The following is a 16,566-nucleotide window of genomic DNA, read 5'->3' on the forward strand; positions in this document are numbered from 1 at the left end:
TTCTAAGCTTTTGAGGGATAGGATAAAGTAGTAAAGCACAGTCGTGGAACCCAGCAAGCTTACAGTTTGTAGTGACAAGACAATACATAAAACCAACATGAGCAACATTAGTGTATTGTATAAGCTTTATTGTGAGGAATTCCAGAGAAGAGAGAGGTGACATCAAGAGCAGTCAGGAAAGGCTTCAGAGAAAAGGACAGACTTGAGCCAAGCCTGGACAGTGGTGTGTATGTATGTATGTATCTATCTATTTATTTATTTAATGCAATTTTATTGACATAAAATCACATACCATACAGTCATCCAAAGTGGACAATCAGTTGTTCACAGTATCGTCATATACTTGTGCATTCATCACCACAATCAATTTTTTGAACATTTTCATTTCTCCAAGAAATAAAAATGAAAATAAGAATAAGAACAAAAATAAAAGCAAAAAAGAACACCCCAAACATCTCATATTTCTCCCCACCCCCCTGGTAATTCATTTACTTTTTATCCTTTTTTTCTACTCATCTGTCCATACACTGAATAAAGGGAGCGTGAGCCACAAGGTTTTCACAATCACACAGTCGCACCATATAAGCTATATAGTTATACAATCGTCTTCAAGAATCAAGGATACTGCATTGCAGCTCAACAGTTTCAGGTATTTCCTTCCAGCTATTCTAATACATTAGTAGCTAAAAAGGGATATCTACATAATGCATAAGAATAACCTGCAGAATGACCTCTCAACTCTGAGGACATTCAGCCACAAAACTTTATTCTGTTTAATTTCTCTTCCCCCTTTTGGTCAAGAAGGCTTTCTCAATCCCACAATGCCAGGTCCAGACTCATCCCTGGGAGTCATGTCCCATGTAGGGGGAGGGCAGTGAGTTTACCTGCAGTGGTTGGTTTAGAGAGAGAGGCCACATCTGAGCAGTGAAAGAGTTTCTCTGGGGGTGACTCTTAGGCACAATTAAAAGTAGTCTAAGCCTCTCCTTCGCAGTAAAAAGTTTCATAAAGGCAAGCCCCAAGATCCAGGACTTGGCCTGCTACAATGGTAGTCCCCAATGCTTGTGAGAATATCAGGAATTCCCCAGGTGGGGAAGTTTAATATTTCCAATTTTTCCCCAGTCCCTCAGGGCGTCTTTGCAAATACATTTTTATTCTCTGCCCAGATTACTCTGGAATATATCAGGGCTTCATGCTAACCTGTACAAACCAACCAGATCTCACCCCCTATTTAAGGTTCCATGTAATTATGGTGTATGAATAAACTGACCAAACAAGTTAAATTATATAGAGTGCTACAAAAGATTATAGATTTTCCACCAAGTAAACATCTCTTCCTTTGGTCTCACGTAGAAGTTGAAGTTTTAAAACACAGTCAATATCATCGTTTTCCTTTTAGTCTGGTTTACCTTAGTCCTAACCAAGTCCATTTTGTTCATATCTCTAAATTAAAGTCTGATTTCTTTTTCAGTTTCTTAACATTTGCTGTATGGGGTAATGCTAACTTTCATAGTTGCCAAACTCTGGCTCTGAGTCTTAGTTGTCACATAGATACCCGAAGTTCCAGGGACTGGCCGGGTTATATACAAGCAGCCTATTATCTCAGAATTTAGAAATAACCATTACAGCTCATGAATAGATGTGACTGCTGTAAGAGCTTACAATCTAGGAACTTTTACCATAAGGTTTCTGCTGATAACCTGTGTTCTCAGATTAATTCTGAGTTTATACATTATAGTTAGTCCATGTTAGTGAGGCGTTATGTATATGTTTTTGATTCTAGCTTATTTCACTCAACATACTGTCCTCAAGGTCCATTCACCTAGTTGCATAACTCACAACTTCATTTCTTCTTGCTGCTGCTCGATATTCCATTGAATGTGTACACCACAGTTTACCATTCCGTTTATCAGCTGAAGTGCCCTTAGGTCACCTTCATCCATTGCAAATTGTGAATACTGTCTCCTTAAACACCAGTGTGCAATGTCCATTCATGTCCCTGTTCTCAGTTCTTACAAGTATATACCCAGTAACAGGGTTGCAGGACCATATGGCGACCCCATGGTTAGCTTCCTGTGGAACCACCACATTGCCCTACAGATAGGCTGCACCATTCTACTTCCATACCAATGGTGAATAGGTACATCCCTCTCTCCACATTTTCTCCAGCTCTTGTATCCCTCTTTTTATTTTTTAAACAGTTTTATTCACACACCATACAATCCATTCTAAGTAAACAATCAGTGATTCCTGGTATAGTCACATAGTTATGCATTCTTTACCACAATTATATGAGGACATTTCTACTTCTTCCACAAAGGAAGAGGAAAAGGGGAAAAAGGAAATGAAGAATAAAAATATAAAAGATAGAAGTAAAATGAAAATAAAGTAAAATACAACGAAAAGGTCAGACACCACCACCACCACCAAGAATCCCAACCCTTCCCTTATATCCCCCTCTTATAGACATTTAGCTTTGTTGTATTGCCTTTGTTACAATTAATGGAAGCTTCTTACAGTGTTATCATTAACTATAGACTCTAGTTTGCACTGATTGTATTTTTTGCCCTGTACATCCAATTTTCAACACCTTGCAATGTTGACATTCATTTGTTCTCCCTCTTTTAAAAACATGTTTATATATTAAATAACCATCATTGATCACTCTAGGTTTCGACAAGTTATAGAATCCCAGTCTTTATCTTCTATCTGTCTGTCTAGTGTCATACATGCTCCTGGCCTTCTCTTTCAACCATACTCAACACTCATCTTTGTTCAGAGTATTTACAATATTGTGCTACCATCACACAGTATTGTGCAATCCATTTCTGGATCTATGTAATCAATCCTGTTTTCCCTAATGTACTCCTTCAGCATCAAATGCCCAATTTCTATCTCCTGATAACCTGGGTTCTCAACTTTAACTCTCAAATTTCACTCATCAGTGTTAGTTCATATTAGTCCATAGAATATCTGTCCTTTTGTTTCTGGCTAATTTCACTCAACATAATGTCTATTGTCTACCATTTTGACTTTTGGAATTTATGTGTCATTTTATTTTCCCTCTCTCTCTTTTACTCTCACTGATAGTCTTCATTTCTACACTCTTCTCCAAACCCCTCTCTCCTGTCTTTTTCTATCTGCCTGTGGTGCTCCCTTTAGTATTTCCTGTAGAGCAGGTATCTTGTTCACAAACTCTGTCATTGTCTGTTTGTCAGAGAATATTTTAAACTCTCCCTCATATTTGAAGGACAGTTTGGCTGGATGTAGGATTCTTGGTTGGTGGTTTTTCTCTTTTAGTATCTTAAATATATCACACCACTTGCTTCTTGCCTCCATGGTTTCTACTAAGAAATTCACACATAGTCTTATCAAGTTTCCTTTGTATGTGATGGATCACTTTTCTCTTGCTGCTTTCAGGATTCTCTCTTTATCTTTGACGTTTGATAATCTGATTATTAAGTGTCTTGGAATAGTTCTATTTTGATCTATTCTGTTGGGGTACACTGCGCTTTTTGATGTGCAATTTTATGTCTTTTATAAGAGATGGGAAATTTTCAGTGATTATTTCCTCCATTATTGTTTCTGCCCCATTTCCCTTCTCTTCTCCTTCTGGGACACTCATGACATGTATATTCATGTGCTTCATGTTGTCATTCAGTTCCCTGAGATGGTGCTCATATTTTTCTATTCTTTTCCCTATCTGTTCTTTTGTGTGTAGGATTTCAGATGTTCTGTCCTCTAGTTCCTGAATCTTTTCTTCTGCTTCTTCAAATCTGCTGTTGTATGTCTCCATCGTGTTTTTCATCTCTTCTATTGTGCCTTTTGTTCCCTTACGTTCTGCCAACTTATTTTTCAAACTTTCAAGTTCTTCCTTATGTTTGCCCAATGTCTTTATATCCTTCATCTCTTTTGCCATATTTTCCCTCATCTCATCAGTTTGATTTTTGAATTGATTTAGTATATTTGTTTGAAGATCTTTAATTAGTTGTTTCAACTCCTGTATCTCATTTGAAGTATAAGTTTGTTCCTTTGACTGAGCCATATCTTTGTTTTTCCTAGTGTGATTCATAATTTTTTGTTGTCTAGGCGTCTGGTTTCCTTGATTACCCCAGTCAGATTTTCCCAGACCAGATGGGCCTAGGTCTCAGGAAGAGGGTGTAATCAGTATCAGGTTTTCCCGAGGATGAGACCCAGAAAATTGTCAGACTTTCTTGTGAGGGGCCTCTAGATGCTGTGCTTTTCCTGTTCTGCCCAGCAGGTGGCATTTGTCAGCCTGCAGCTCCCCACCATCATAAAGAGGTGTGTAATTCTCAGTAGACCCTCTCCCTGCCAGGGTCTGAAGGTGTCAGAAGCCAAGCTTAAGCTGTTTCTGTTTTTTTTTCCCCCCCTGAGGACTTAGGGTCTGAGTTCTTTTAGGGAGGGCAGCTACTTGAGCTTGGGCCCACCTCCCCCTTGTCTTAGGGAAGATAAGCCTTATAGGAATTTATCTCCTACACTTGACTTCATCCTTTGTTTCTCTAACTATCTTAACTCCATTCTTGCCTGGTTCAGTGCTGACAATTGAAAATGCCTGAGGCTTTCTCTAATGATCTACTTAGAATAAGAGGGGAAAAAAAAGGAAAAAAGAAAGAAATCCCCTTTTCAGAGCCATTCCCCAGCCCCCAAGTTACCAGTCAAAACCCGGAGTTTGTGCCTGATTCTATGTGCCTCTTTTCTTGGGACACAGCATCTTTCCAGCATTCTGAGCTCAGCCAACTCCTAAAGTCTCTGTTTTTATTTATGTATTTTTTTCCGTTAGCCCCATCTCCTCTCTGCCAGGAGGAACCTCCAGGTTCCTTTCCTGCTTGCACTAGGTTTATCCATGCTCATAGCTTGTATTCAGTAGTCCAAATTCATTAATTAAAACCACAGTTGGGCTTGGTTAAGCTTCCTTCCTTTCCTCCTAGTGGCCTGCTGCTTTTTCCCACAGGGAAGTGTTCCAACTCAGCGTGCTGTGCCAGGAGGGAGGGGGGTGCTCCAGCTCTGCAGTTTGGGGAGCTTTACAGTTCTTATGCTGCAATCTCAGCCATTCCACCCATTCCAGACTCGTATACGATGTGTGTTTGGTTACCAATGTCCCCCAACAGTTGTTTTAGCCTGTTTGTTAGTTGTTCCTGGCTATGTGATAGTTGTTCCAAAGGACTAACTAAATTCCACACCTTCCTGTGCCACCATCTTGCCCTGCCTCCTAGACTCTTTTCTGGACAATGGTATTTAGATGAGCTTAGTGAGAGAGTGAGCTTTCCTGCTCCATGCATTAGCCCAATTGGGCAGAAATGGCACTGGAAATGGACATGGCATGTTCATGACACTGTTAGGTCAGTGGTCTGACCCGAGGGAAGAAGAATCTTCCTTGGATTTGTTCCATGGGTTGTGGCTCTGTTTTGACCTTAGCCTCCATCTCCATCCTCTCCTGACACTTCTAGCATTTGCCAAGCAGCAGAGGCTTTGAGGCCCAACGCACTCCTATGGGCAGGTGTAGCAGGTAGAGGGAGTGCCCTGGCAGGATCCTGAATGTCTGTGGTGGAATAATTCTTTCACAGTCAATTCAGGGTCTAGGATCTGAGATATGGCTCCATCCTCACGGAGTCAACTAACTGATGGGCTCCATCTCTGCCACCACTCCTTGCTTCATTTTTCCTCTAAACACAGTGCTCTGCCTTGTTTTGTGCTTCTGAAGGTCCCCAAAGGTACTGACCAGAACTGGGCTCAGAAGCTCTATGATCGGCACTCCAGCAGCCAGCACTTCCAGAAACCCCGCATGTCCAACACATCCTTCATTGTCGTCCACTTTGCAGATAAGGTAAGTCTGCTCTTGACTGACTTTGGCTCTCCAGTCATTGCACTTTAGGTAGACTCCAGGGCTTCTGGGCTGAGATGGAGCTGTCCCTATTCAATTCAAGTGGTCAGAATCTTTTTATGGTTCCCCTTCCATCCTTTCTTACCCACCCTACTCCGTCTCTACGGTTTGCCAAACTTACTATATGGCATAACCCCACAAGGGTGTTGTATTTACCCAGTAATAGGTTTAACAAATATTTGGGTGGGTGGGTGGGGATTCGTTCCTGGGAATATAGCAGCAGGTGACTGACCTTGAGAGAGGAAAAACCGGGAATGAAAACAAAGTATGTAATGGTTATTATATGGAACAGAGAACACAGAGGAACAAGTGTTATTCTTCTTTGTGTGGTTCCTTTCTTAATAACTTTTGTATGCCTAGAATTTTTCTAAATGGATTTCTGTTTGATATGCTCTCACCCAGTGCTTCTCATTTTCTTGTACATGTAAATCAGTTGGGGTCTTGTTAAAATGCAAATTCTGATTTAATAGGTCTAGAGTTGGCTGAGAAGCTGCCTTCAGAGCCCTGGGGAAGCCTTCCAAAAGGCCCTCTGTGTAAATCCTGATCACAAATTCAATTCACTTAAATGGGAATATCTGTGGGTTTCCTATCTGCTCACAACTCTTCTTGGAAATCACCACATGGATAAGATGAAACTGCTCAGTTATTCAAGAAACTGGTGAATGAACCTGGTCTGGCTGAAGCACTAATTGTTTCTCTTTCCCATTGTGGTGGCCCCAGGTGGAGTACCATTCAGACGGTTTTCTGGAAAAAAACAGAGACACAGTGTATGAAGAGCAAATCAACATCCTGAAGGCCAGCAAGGTAAAGAGCTTCAGAAAGAGGGGAAATGGAGCAAGAATGTCCATAGCCAGAACTGGGATGGTGAATGAACAGTGAAGGGCTCGGGTTGGCCACACTCCGGAGTATGGGAAGGCAGGGACAGGATGAACGTATGGTTGGTTTGTTGGTTATTTCAGTCTGAAGACATTTGAGAATGGCTTGATGGAGGGAAGAAGGCAGGATGTGGGGTGGGATGGGGGAAGGTGGACAGGCAGACAGCTAGGAAAGATAACAGCTAATGGAAGGGGAGTAGGGGTGGGAGGGACTAAAGGTGTGGCAATCATGAGAGACAGTGGTGAGTGTAAGGATGAAAACATCTGATGTCCATTGAATTCATTTGTCCTCTGTCTCCTGCATGCATGTTCTAGTTTGCTAATGCTGCCGGAATGCAAAACACCAGAGATGGATTGGCTTTTATAAAAGGGGGTTTATTTGGTTACACAGTTAGTCTTAAGGCCATAAAGTGTCCAAGGTAACATATCAGCAATCGGGTACCTTCACTGGAGGATGGCCAGTGGTGTCCGGAAAACCTCTGTTAGCTGGGAAGGCAAGTGGCTGGCGTCTGCTCCCAAGTTCTGGTTTGAAAATGGCTTTCTCCCAGGACATTCCTCTCTAGGCTGCAGTTCCTCAAAACATCACTCTTAGTTGCACTTGGGGTATTTGTCCTCTCTCAGCTTCTCCGGAGCAAGAGTCTGCTTTCAAAAGCTGTCTTCAAACTGTCTCTCATCTGCAGCTCCTGTGCTTTCTTCAAAGTGTCCCTCTTGGCTGTAGCGCCTCTTCAAAATATCACTCACAGCTGCACTGAGTTCCTTCTGTTATGTCAGCTCATTTATATGGCTCCACTGGTCAACTTAGACCCACCCTGAATGAGCGGAGCAACACCTCCATGGAAATTATCCAATCAGTGTCATCACCCACAGTTGGGTGGGGTGCATCTCCACAGAAACACTCAAAGAATTATAATCTAATCAACACTGATAGGTCTGCCCACACAAGATTACATCAAAGATAATGGCATTTGGGGGACACAATATATTCAAACTGGCACAATGCAGATGTAAAATTACTTTAACCCCTTCAAATCCTAGTATGAGTGCATTTAAATTCTGTTTAGCAGTCTACAGAATTCCAATAAGCAAAAACTTAAAATGAATGGTATAGAAGGTGTAATTTAAGGGACACTTAAATCTACTACTTTGGAATGTTACTTTGTTATCTCCAGAATTTATTTCCTTCTCATTAGCATAATAAAAAGACAGCAAATATTGTGCCCATTCTGTAAGAGAGGGGAAACAAGGCACCAGTTCACCTAAACATGTTTATTAAGCACCTACCCTGTGAGGCAGTGTGCTAAATGCCCAGTGTCCTACAAAGATAAGGTGACGCAGTCTAGCCTCTACTTGCTTACATACGAATGGGGATGTGAGTGGGCAGATAAACACACACACAGCTAATGGGAAGGAGAGGAGAAGTGGGGAGAGGGTTTTGCAGCCAGGGAGAAGCCTGGGCACCGGAATTTCAAAAGGCCAATGCGCTGATGCGGATGCTGTCGCAGCTTTAGCCCTTCAGAGGAAACCCAGAAAAGGAATTTCTAAGATTTAGGAGGCTTTCTTCCACACCACATGATACTGGACTCACTGCGAGAGCCTGATAACACTGTAGAAATGGCAGATTAATTTCTCTTTGTGATAAGCTTTATATGAATGCAATAGCGCTGAGATCATGTAGTGGAGAAAATGCACCCAGCAAAATGAACCCAAGGACTTAGAGCAAGTAAACCCTGTTGTACCACGTGGCCCCTGAGGCAAGGGTTTAGGGAAGATTTGAGTCAGAAGTAGCATGCAGGCTGCTCAGGGCAGACCCCTGCCACTGTCATCGTCCGGATATCTGCAACAACAGGGAACTAGACATCACCAAGACAAATTTGCTTTGGGTAAATGTGAATAACATTTTGGAGTTCAACACAAGATTAACTTTTTAGCTTCCCAGATTTCCAGCTCTCAAGTCCAAGGTGGTTAGATGACTTTTTCCATTTTATTTTTTAAAAAGGGTGGTGGAGGGTGGGAGAGTAGAGGTTTATGGATTGTGCACCTGGGAGCATATTTCCTCCTCCTGTCAGCACAAGTGTTTCTTACATTCCGAGAGGTCCGTGACCTCTTAGTCTGATGGCCAGCATGTGCCTGAGGTGAGAGGTAATTGACAGGGACTGGGGCTTCCCTGCTACACTTGAAGCTGCTGCTGAGGCACAGTCTGCTTGGCAGCTCTAAGGCCTGCTGGGTTCCCAGTTCCATGAAAATTCACAGGAAACTGGATTTTTTTCCTTACACAACTACATTGAAAAGTAAAAGTCCGTGTCCTTCCATGCAAAGTTTTTAAAAACGTGACAGCTGATGATCACATTGATGGTTTTAGGATGGGCAAGGCTTGTACAACTAATGTCCAGATAGCATGTATGTGTGCAGAGTGCAAGGCTTGGAACCATGGCCTTTTATGATCATTAAAACCCCTGGCACTGAGGGCAGCCTGGTCTGTTTCTATTCATTAGGAGGCTAGATGGGGAGAAAAGCTTACCTGGGAGATGAGGGAAAGCAGAGTCCCTGAAGTCTGATTGATCACTTGGCTTGCCAGAGCCTGAATTAGAAGGAGTGGATTAGTTCTCTTACTCATGTGGCTAGAAAGGAAAAAAAAAAAAATCTCCGTAGGCCAGATGCATGTCAGACCCGGGGCCCCTGGGAGGCACTTCGGGGCCACTGTGGTTCCTCCCTGGCATACATGGAGGAGTCCTGTGCTGCGTCTTGAGCACCTGTCTGCTCAGCCTTCTGCTCAGGTGCTTGGGAGCTACTGAGAGGCCAGAGCCTCTGCTCTCCTGGTACTTGGCCGTACCCGGGAGTGAAAAGACTTGGGCATAACCCACCAGGGATGCCTGTGAAGGCCGTGCTGACGGACCTCGATTACTAGGCCGTGCTCCCTCTGTCCTGAGGCCTCCCTTCAGGTCAGCATCCCCCTAGAGCAGGCCTGTCCTGGGCCACAGGGTGTATCCAGTTGGCTCCCAGTTATTTTCTGGAATGTCAATTGGAAAAGAGGGAGCCACAGAGACCTTGAGGGGGCTGGGAAATGTAGTTGTCTTGTTAAAATTTTCTCCTTTCAAGTAGGAGCATAATGAGGAGTGGAGGAAAGAGAGCTGGGTACTTTTCACTGAACACGGCATTTGATTTTGTCAGTGTATTGATTTTGTCTTAATGTAAATGTCTTTCAGGGATCCCGGAATCTAACAAAGAGTGTTGCCAGTAAAACTATCTGGAAGATCTTTTATTAGTAACTGAGTTTTTTGCCTTATTTTTGTTTAGCAACTTTGTTGAGTATTTATAGTGGTAAATAATACAGTTCTTAGCCCTCATGGAGCTTACAGTTTAGTGAAAAAGACAGTTGCATAAAAGTTTAATTACAAATTTTGGTAATGCTATGAAGGGTCAAGAAGAGGATGCTGTGGAAAAGAATCATAGGGGCATGTGGGAGATCCCCGAGATCACCCACAGGTTTGATGATTTTCTGGGCAGACTCACAGGACTCAGGATTTAGTCATATTCCATGGCCATGATTTATTACAGACAAAGGATACAAAGCAAAACCAACAGGGGGGAGGGTGCATGGGGTAGAGTCTGGAGGAAACCAGGTGCAAGCTCCCAAATCCTCTCAGTGGAGTCCACATAGGATGTGCAGAATTCCTCCAGCAAGAACTTGTGGTTCATCAACTTGAAAACATAAGTGGATTGTTGCCAGTAGGGGAAGCTCCCTGGAACCTAGATGTTCAGGATTTTTATTGGGGGTCAGTCATGTAAGGAGCCTTTGTCTAGCATGTACCAAAATTCCAAACTCCCATAATGAAAGTGGTGGTCAGCATAAACCATGTTGTTTGCCTGGTTTAGGTGCAGTGAGCCATTGTGAGGGAAGGGGAGAACCTGTCTAAATTCAAGTTCTCAGACACCAGCCAAAGGCTAGCCTTGTAAGCACACCTTTTTAAGGATAGGAGTCTCAAGTCTGCTGTGTTAACTGTTTTCTGCGTAGGGGTACATATTTTAGATTGAGGGTACTGGGTCTTTTTAGGAAATGAAATATGCGCTGCTCATAAAAATTCAAATAGCATAGAAATATATAAATGAAAATAAACGTTACTCCCTCCCACTCCTTGACCTACCTGTCCATGACGTCCCATTCTGCAAGTACAAGCATAATGGTGCATCTTTTTAAGATTGAAATGAATCACATTATATGTATTCTTTAATTTTTCACTTATTGTTACCCATGGACATCTTTTCATGTGAATGCCTATCCACTTCATTTTTTAAAAAAACAACAGCTGGCATTTTTTTGTTGTTAGAAAAGTTGAAGGTCTACAGAAAAATCATGCAGAAGATAAAGAGTTCCCATATACCACCCCACCCTCCACCCCCAGAAAGTTTTCCCTATTAACATTTTGTATTAGTGTGGGACAACTGCTAGTATTTTGCTAATTCAAATTATACTACAATGTGTGTCCTTTGCATATATGTCTTTGCTTACTTGTACAACTATATCTGTAGGGTAAATTTTTTGAAGTGGAATTGATGAATCAAAGAGTATGTATGTTGAAAGTCTAGATATTTCTAAACTGGAGAATAAAATAGGTCTGAGATCTACTCTTGAAAGGTAATCTTCCCTTTTTTCTTCCCTCCTCACTACAATTCAAGATTTTTCTTTCACCAACTATTCCTAAAGAACCAATGGCCTTTTTGCTAGCCACCCCCCTCCCCAAATCCGAAAAATACCCTGAGAAGTTGTGATAGTTTCCTGCAGCACTCAGAGATCAACTGAGAAGGGGTTCTAGGGCTGCCAGACCCTAGCGGGAGGGGAGGGCTGGGAACTGTCCACCCCAAACCCGTTGCAGCCCATTTCAGGCCTCCCAGAGATGGAAAGCAACTGCTGATACTGGGTCCTTGTAAGCCCACATAGACGGCACAGATCAAACAGTGATTCTAAATGTGCTTCAGATTGTTTAGACAGATGGACATTTCTGGCAGCATCTGTTATTTCGACCCTTTGTTAAGATCATTATTTACTGAGTCTTCATTTTACTTTTTCAGTTTTCACAGCAATTCTGTGAGGTTCATGTTTCTAACCCCATGTCAAATTTACAAAAGACCTGCAGAGATACAAGGTTATATGTCATGGAGTTAATGCCCATATTTTTATTGTTCTGTATCTCATTAGGCATAGCCAATTCTCAAATCTAGTATGTAAATTCATAATTTTACTATAGATATTTTTATTTTATGAGAGACATAATAGCTCCCCCCCCCCTTTGGTATGGCATCCCTGATAAGAAATTAATGAATCCTGTGTAATTAAGCACTATGGGATGGAGGGCTCCCACACATACCCCCAGCCAGAGAGAGCAGTGAAAGAAAACAGTGTTAATGCGAATATAATTAGTAAAGCCAGTTACCCTGCATAAGAGGTTATAATGTAGCTAATTGCTTTCTCAGCTATTAGAAAGCTATAAATAGAGAGCAAGTAAAGAAATTCCTCATTAAAAAAACATGACTTAGACTGATATGTTTTAAATACTAAAGGCTGTAGGTTTTTCCCTCCCAGTTTTTGTTTATTACATAAAAAGCAGTATTTCATCAACTTGAAAACATAGCCTAAAAGGAGAGTATTTTTCCTCTGAAAATGCCGTATACCTGAGCACCACTGAGTGTAGGTCCTGGGGGACAAGGAGTGGTAGAGTTTTTATGCCAGTAAGTGCTGGGCAGCGTTCCTGGGCTGTGAGGCAGGTGGTCCTGACCCCACCCCTCTCTGCCTTCCCAGCAGGGCCACTTACCCTGAGCTGTGACAGTCCCTAAGGTCCAGGAGTTGCAATGGGGTGGCACAGACAAGGCCAAACTGTTCTCCCTTTCCCCATCACCTTTCTGCTTCTTACAACTGAATTTCAACTCATCAAGGAATGACAATTTACACGTCCATTGTTTCCACAGTAAAAACATCCCTTAAAGGCTACATATATGTTCAATTTTGAACAAAAATGAGTTTGCTTTTTATAAATTTTTTTTTAATTCTTATTCAATAGCTTTATTGAGATATAATTCACATACCTTCAAAGGTTGCTTTTAAATATACTTGGAATGCTTTCTGTTCAAAACCAGTTTGTGGCCATAGTTGAAAAGCTTCTACCAGTATTTGGTATGTACTGGTCACTATGTAAGAGATACTTTTTTAGTTAGTAAAACAATATCACTGAACCTTTTCAGTGTGGGAAAGTCCATATTTTTTTCTTCTTTAAAAAATGAAATGCAAGAAGGGGGGGCAATGCTAAGACTTTCACTTTAATACCTCTTTAAACAAAATATTTCTTATCTAAAAGTTGGAGCTATTTTATAAAGAGGTAGCATTGACCATGTAAAAGCATTGATTGAAAAGACAAATGTTTTTTATTATATATAAAGCTGTAGTTTTAAAGATAAAATTCTAGGCAAGAGATGCCAATCAAACTGTTCTTAGAGCAAGTCTTATTTTAGTTTCACATATTTATTTTAAAGGAAATATGTTTTCTATCCTTATAAACAGAAGTGAATAGGTGTGATTTCTAAGGTAACAGCTGTGTACATAATTGCTATAGATATTTTTCTTAAAGCTGTCAAATGATCTATATAAAGTGTGTTCATACTTATTTTAATCCTTCTTCAAATATAATTGCCTCAGGCTTTTAAAATCTATATATAGAGGTGAATAGCAAAGAATTCTGAAGCCAGTCTTTATCTATGGACACATTTCAAATAAGTGATGAACAGTATTAGGAAGTGCTTGGCTTGTCTGAAGGTGCCATCTGCATGTTTCTAAGTTTTGCAGGGAGCAAATTTTTAGAAAGACTGGGATAGATGCTGTTCCCTAGTGCTGACCTAAAATGACTGTAATAGTTCCATTACTGGTCAGTTAGTTTATAAACAGACTTTTCAGTAGCTCTAAAAGTATAATGAGTAAGTCAGTTAAAGAAAAAACTTTTTCCCCTCACTTAGAAGTGCCTTCTTTTGCGTGAATCCTTTATCAAGCAAGAAACTGGTAACCACTTTTCATTTCATAGTGATTTCAGGGACATTCCTGGGATAAGGAGGCCCTTATCTGCCTGGCCCTCTTATTTAAGGGGGGCAAGTAAAGAAGTATTTCTTGCCTGGGTCCATTGCTACTGCCTGCAGCCCAAGGTCAAACCTGGCACCTCCTAGTCTTTCAATCCTGTGGTCAAACTGGATCTCTGTGTGCTCATTGAGTTTATAAAACAAATTCTCAGTAGAATGCAAAGTCTGTATCTCCTTTCTAGACCTAATGTCCTAGCAAACCCATCTCCCTCCCTCTGAATACCAGAGATCCTTCCAGTACTTCCAAATGGAAACTCAATAGCAGAGATCTTTAATTAAACATAGATTTTACAATAAAATACAAATTCTCCAGAGTAAATCTTGGTGGTATTTGCTACCCAAACTACAACGCAGTGCCAGCTTAGGTTAAAGGCTAAGGCAGAGATTTTCATTTTCTGTTTTTAAGTTGTAAAACCTATGTTTAATGTGTAAAATTAAAAAAAAAAAAAAAGCATAGCTTCTCTGATTCAAATGAAATGGGCTGAAATTTTAACATACTCATATTGGTGAATCTCATTTGAAGGCTCTGTGTGATTTTTTTAAAGCTTTTTATTGTAATGTACACATAACTCAAAATTACCCATTTTAGCCACTTTCAGTTGTTTAATTCAGAGGAGTTAATTACCATCACCAACATCCATTACCCCAACTGTCTGTACCCATTAAGCAGTAACTCCCCCTTCCCCGCCACCTCCTCAGCCCCTGGTGACCTGTGATCTGCTCCCTGACTCTATGAAATTTGCTTGTTCCAGGTATTTCATGTAAGTGAGATGGTACAATATCTATCCTTTTTGTCTGGCTTATTTCACTCACCACGATGTCGTCAACATTCACCCGTGTTGCGAGTCCCTGCGTTCAGTTCTTTGGGGTCTATTCCAAGAAGTGGGATCGCCAGGCCATGTGGTCACTCTGTCTCTGTGTGATTTTGACACGTGTGCCTGATCGTAGAACTTAATGTGATTTTTCACAGAGAAAGCCACTACGAATGATTTCTGTAAATTAGACTTCTTGAACAATTTAATTGTGCAATTTGGTAACTTCTACCCATGACCCAAACATCTTGGAAATCCATTTCAGAAAGTCTATGAATTGGAATAATTTAATCAGTCAGTGTTTTGTTTGGACATGACTGAGTCGCAGTGACTTCGTTAAAATGTGAACCTGCCTTTAGTAGCCCATTATTTCCCTCTGGAAACTTCTCAGTCAGACTTGGCTGCTTTGCCCTTCATCCCATGTGCCCTGGCTCTCCGGCAGCAGGCCCCGGAGCCTCCGTGCCAACATGTTGTCTCTGCCCCTCTCCTAGTCCCGTCTGTTCGTGCCTCTCCCCACGTTCTCAGTTTGTTCATGTTACGATGGATGGCTTTCTGCCATGAATAGTGAGGACCAGGAGGTTTGCCATGGGTCACACAGCTAATTAGTTGCGGAGTTGGATCTAAAATTCAGGTCTCCTGACTCTAGCTCTGTGCCCTTTCCACACTACGTTACTTCTGAGAGATATACTAAGTTACAAGCTCTTCTAGTCTCTCTCTCTCAACTCCTCTTACACCTGTTTTAGTGCTGTTTGTGTGGTGGACTTCAGTCTCCTTGTTGTGTTGCAGACAGAGTGATCTTTTATGAAATTGCTGGTTCTGGTCATTGCTCCACACTATGGGAATACCGTCATTTGGGTCCTGGAGCCACATTGTCTAGGATCGTTTCCTGGCTTTGCCACTTAACTAGCTCTGTGATCTTGGGCAAATTGCTTAATGCCCTAAGTCTGTTTCCTCATCTATAAAATGGGGATAGTGACAGCATTTACGCCATGTGGTTGCTGGGAGAATCGAATGAGTTCATATGTGTGTGGCACATTCTCAGTGCTCGGTAACCGTTAACTCCTGTTATTTTAAGACCACTGAGTAGCTTGTTGCTCTTAAGATAAAACCAAAACTCTCACCCAAGGCCCTGCCTGATCTGGCCCCTCTTACTTCCCTCTCTGTGCACTGTGGCTGTGCTGGCTCCACATTAGTTCCTGGAATGTGCTGGGCTTCTCATGCACAGCACCATGAAACGGGCAGTTACTTCTCATAACAGGCTTTCCTACCTGTGAGAGTCCTACCTGCTCAAACGTCCCTTCCTAAGAAGAACCTTCCCTGTCTCCCTACACCTTGGACCCTGGATTCAGTCATGTCTTTCCATTTGAAGTTTGCACCCCTATGCTAGACCATAAACTCTGTCATATATATTTGTTTGCTTTTATGTTTCCGACCTCTAATACAGTATCTATGGCATGTTTGGAAATTGGTAAGTATTGGTTAGTTGAACGATGAATGAATGAATGAAAATAAATGAGCCAGTAGATCTAGTCTCTTGACTTTTAGTAACCTGGTAGTTACTTTCACTTTTTGGCAGCATGCGGAATTGAGTATCTAATAAAAGTGTCATTTTCATGATTTTGGCACAGAAATTTTAGTAAGACTTAAAAAAAAAAAGTATATCCTTGAGGCTTAATCTTTATTCCCTTGACATCTTACTAATTATTTTTCCCTCTAATAGATACAGTATTTATGACTTTGTAATACCATGCACGTAAGAGGATCCCATTTTCAAAGATGTCAAGAATAAAAAAGAATTGTCACCTGTTGGCAGCTGAAACTGGGATGAGTCCTTGATGATCTCAGGGACCATTCATTGGGGTGA

The 16,566-nt window shown here is 41.4% G+C and overlaps 1 protein-coding gene across 3 annotated transcripts in view; it reads left to right on the forward strand.

Annotated features, from left to right (window-relative positions):
- MYO5B (myosin VB) overlaps positions 1-16,566 on the forward strand; it is a 413,295-nt gene that overhangs the window by 289,261 nt on the left and 107,468 nt on the right. For all 3 annotated transcript variants that reach the window (XM_037805481.1, XM_037805482.1, XM_037805483.1), the window contains 2 exons: positions 5,720-5,842; positions 6,620-6,703. In XM_037805481.1, the coding sequence (XP_037661409.1) occupies positions 5,720-5,842; positions 6,620-6,703 (207 nt within the window). The remainder of the gene's footprint in view (positions 1-5,719; positions 5,843-6,619; positions 6,704-16,566) is intronic.

The sequence above is a fragment of the Choloepus didactylus genome, chromosome 16 (assembly GCF_015220235.1).
Source record: "Choloepus didactylus isolate mChoDid1 chromosome 16, mChoDid1.pri, whole genome shotgun sequence".
NCBI classification, from domain to species: domain Eukaryota; kingdom Metazoa; phylum Chordata; class Mammalia; order Pilosa; family Megalonychidae; genus Choloepus; species Choloepus didactylus.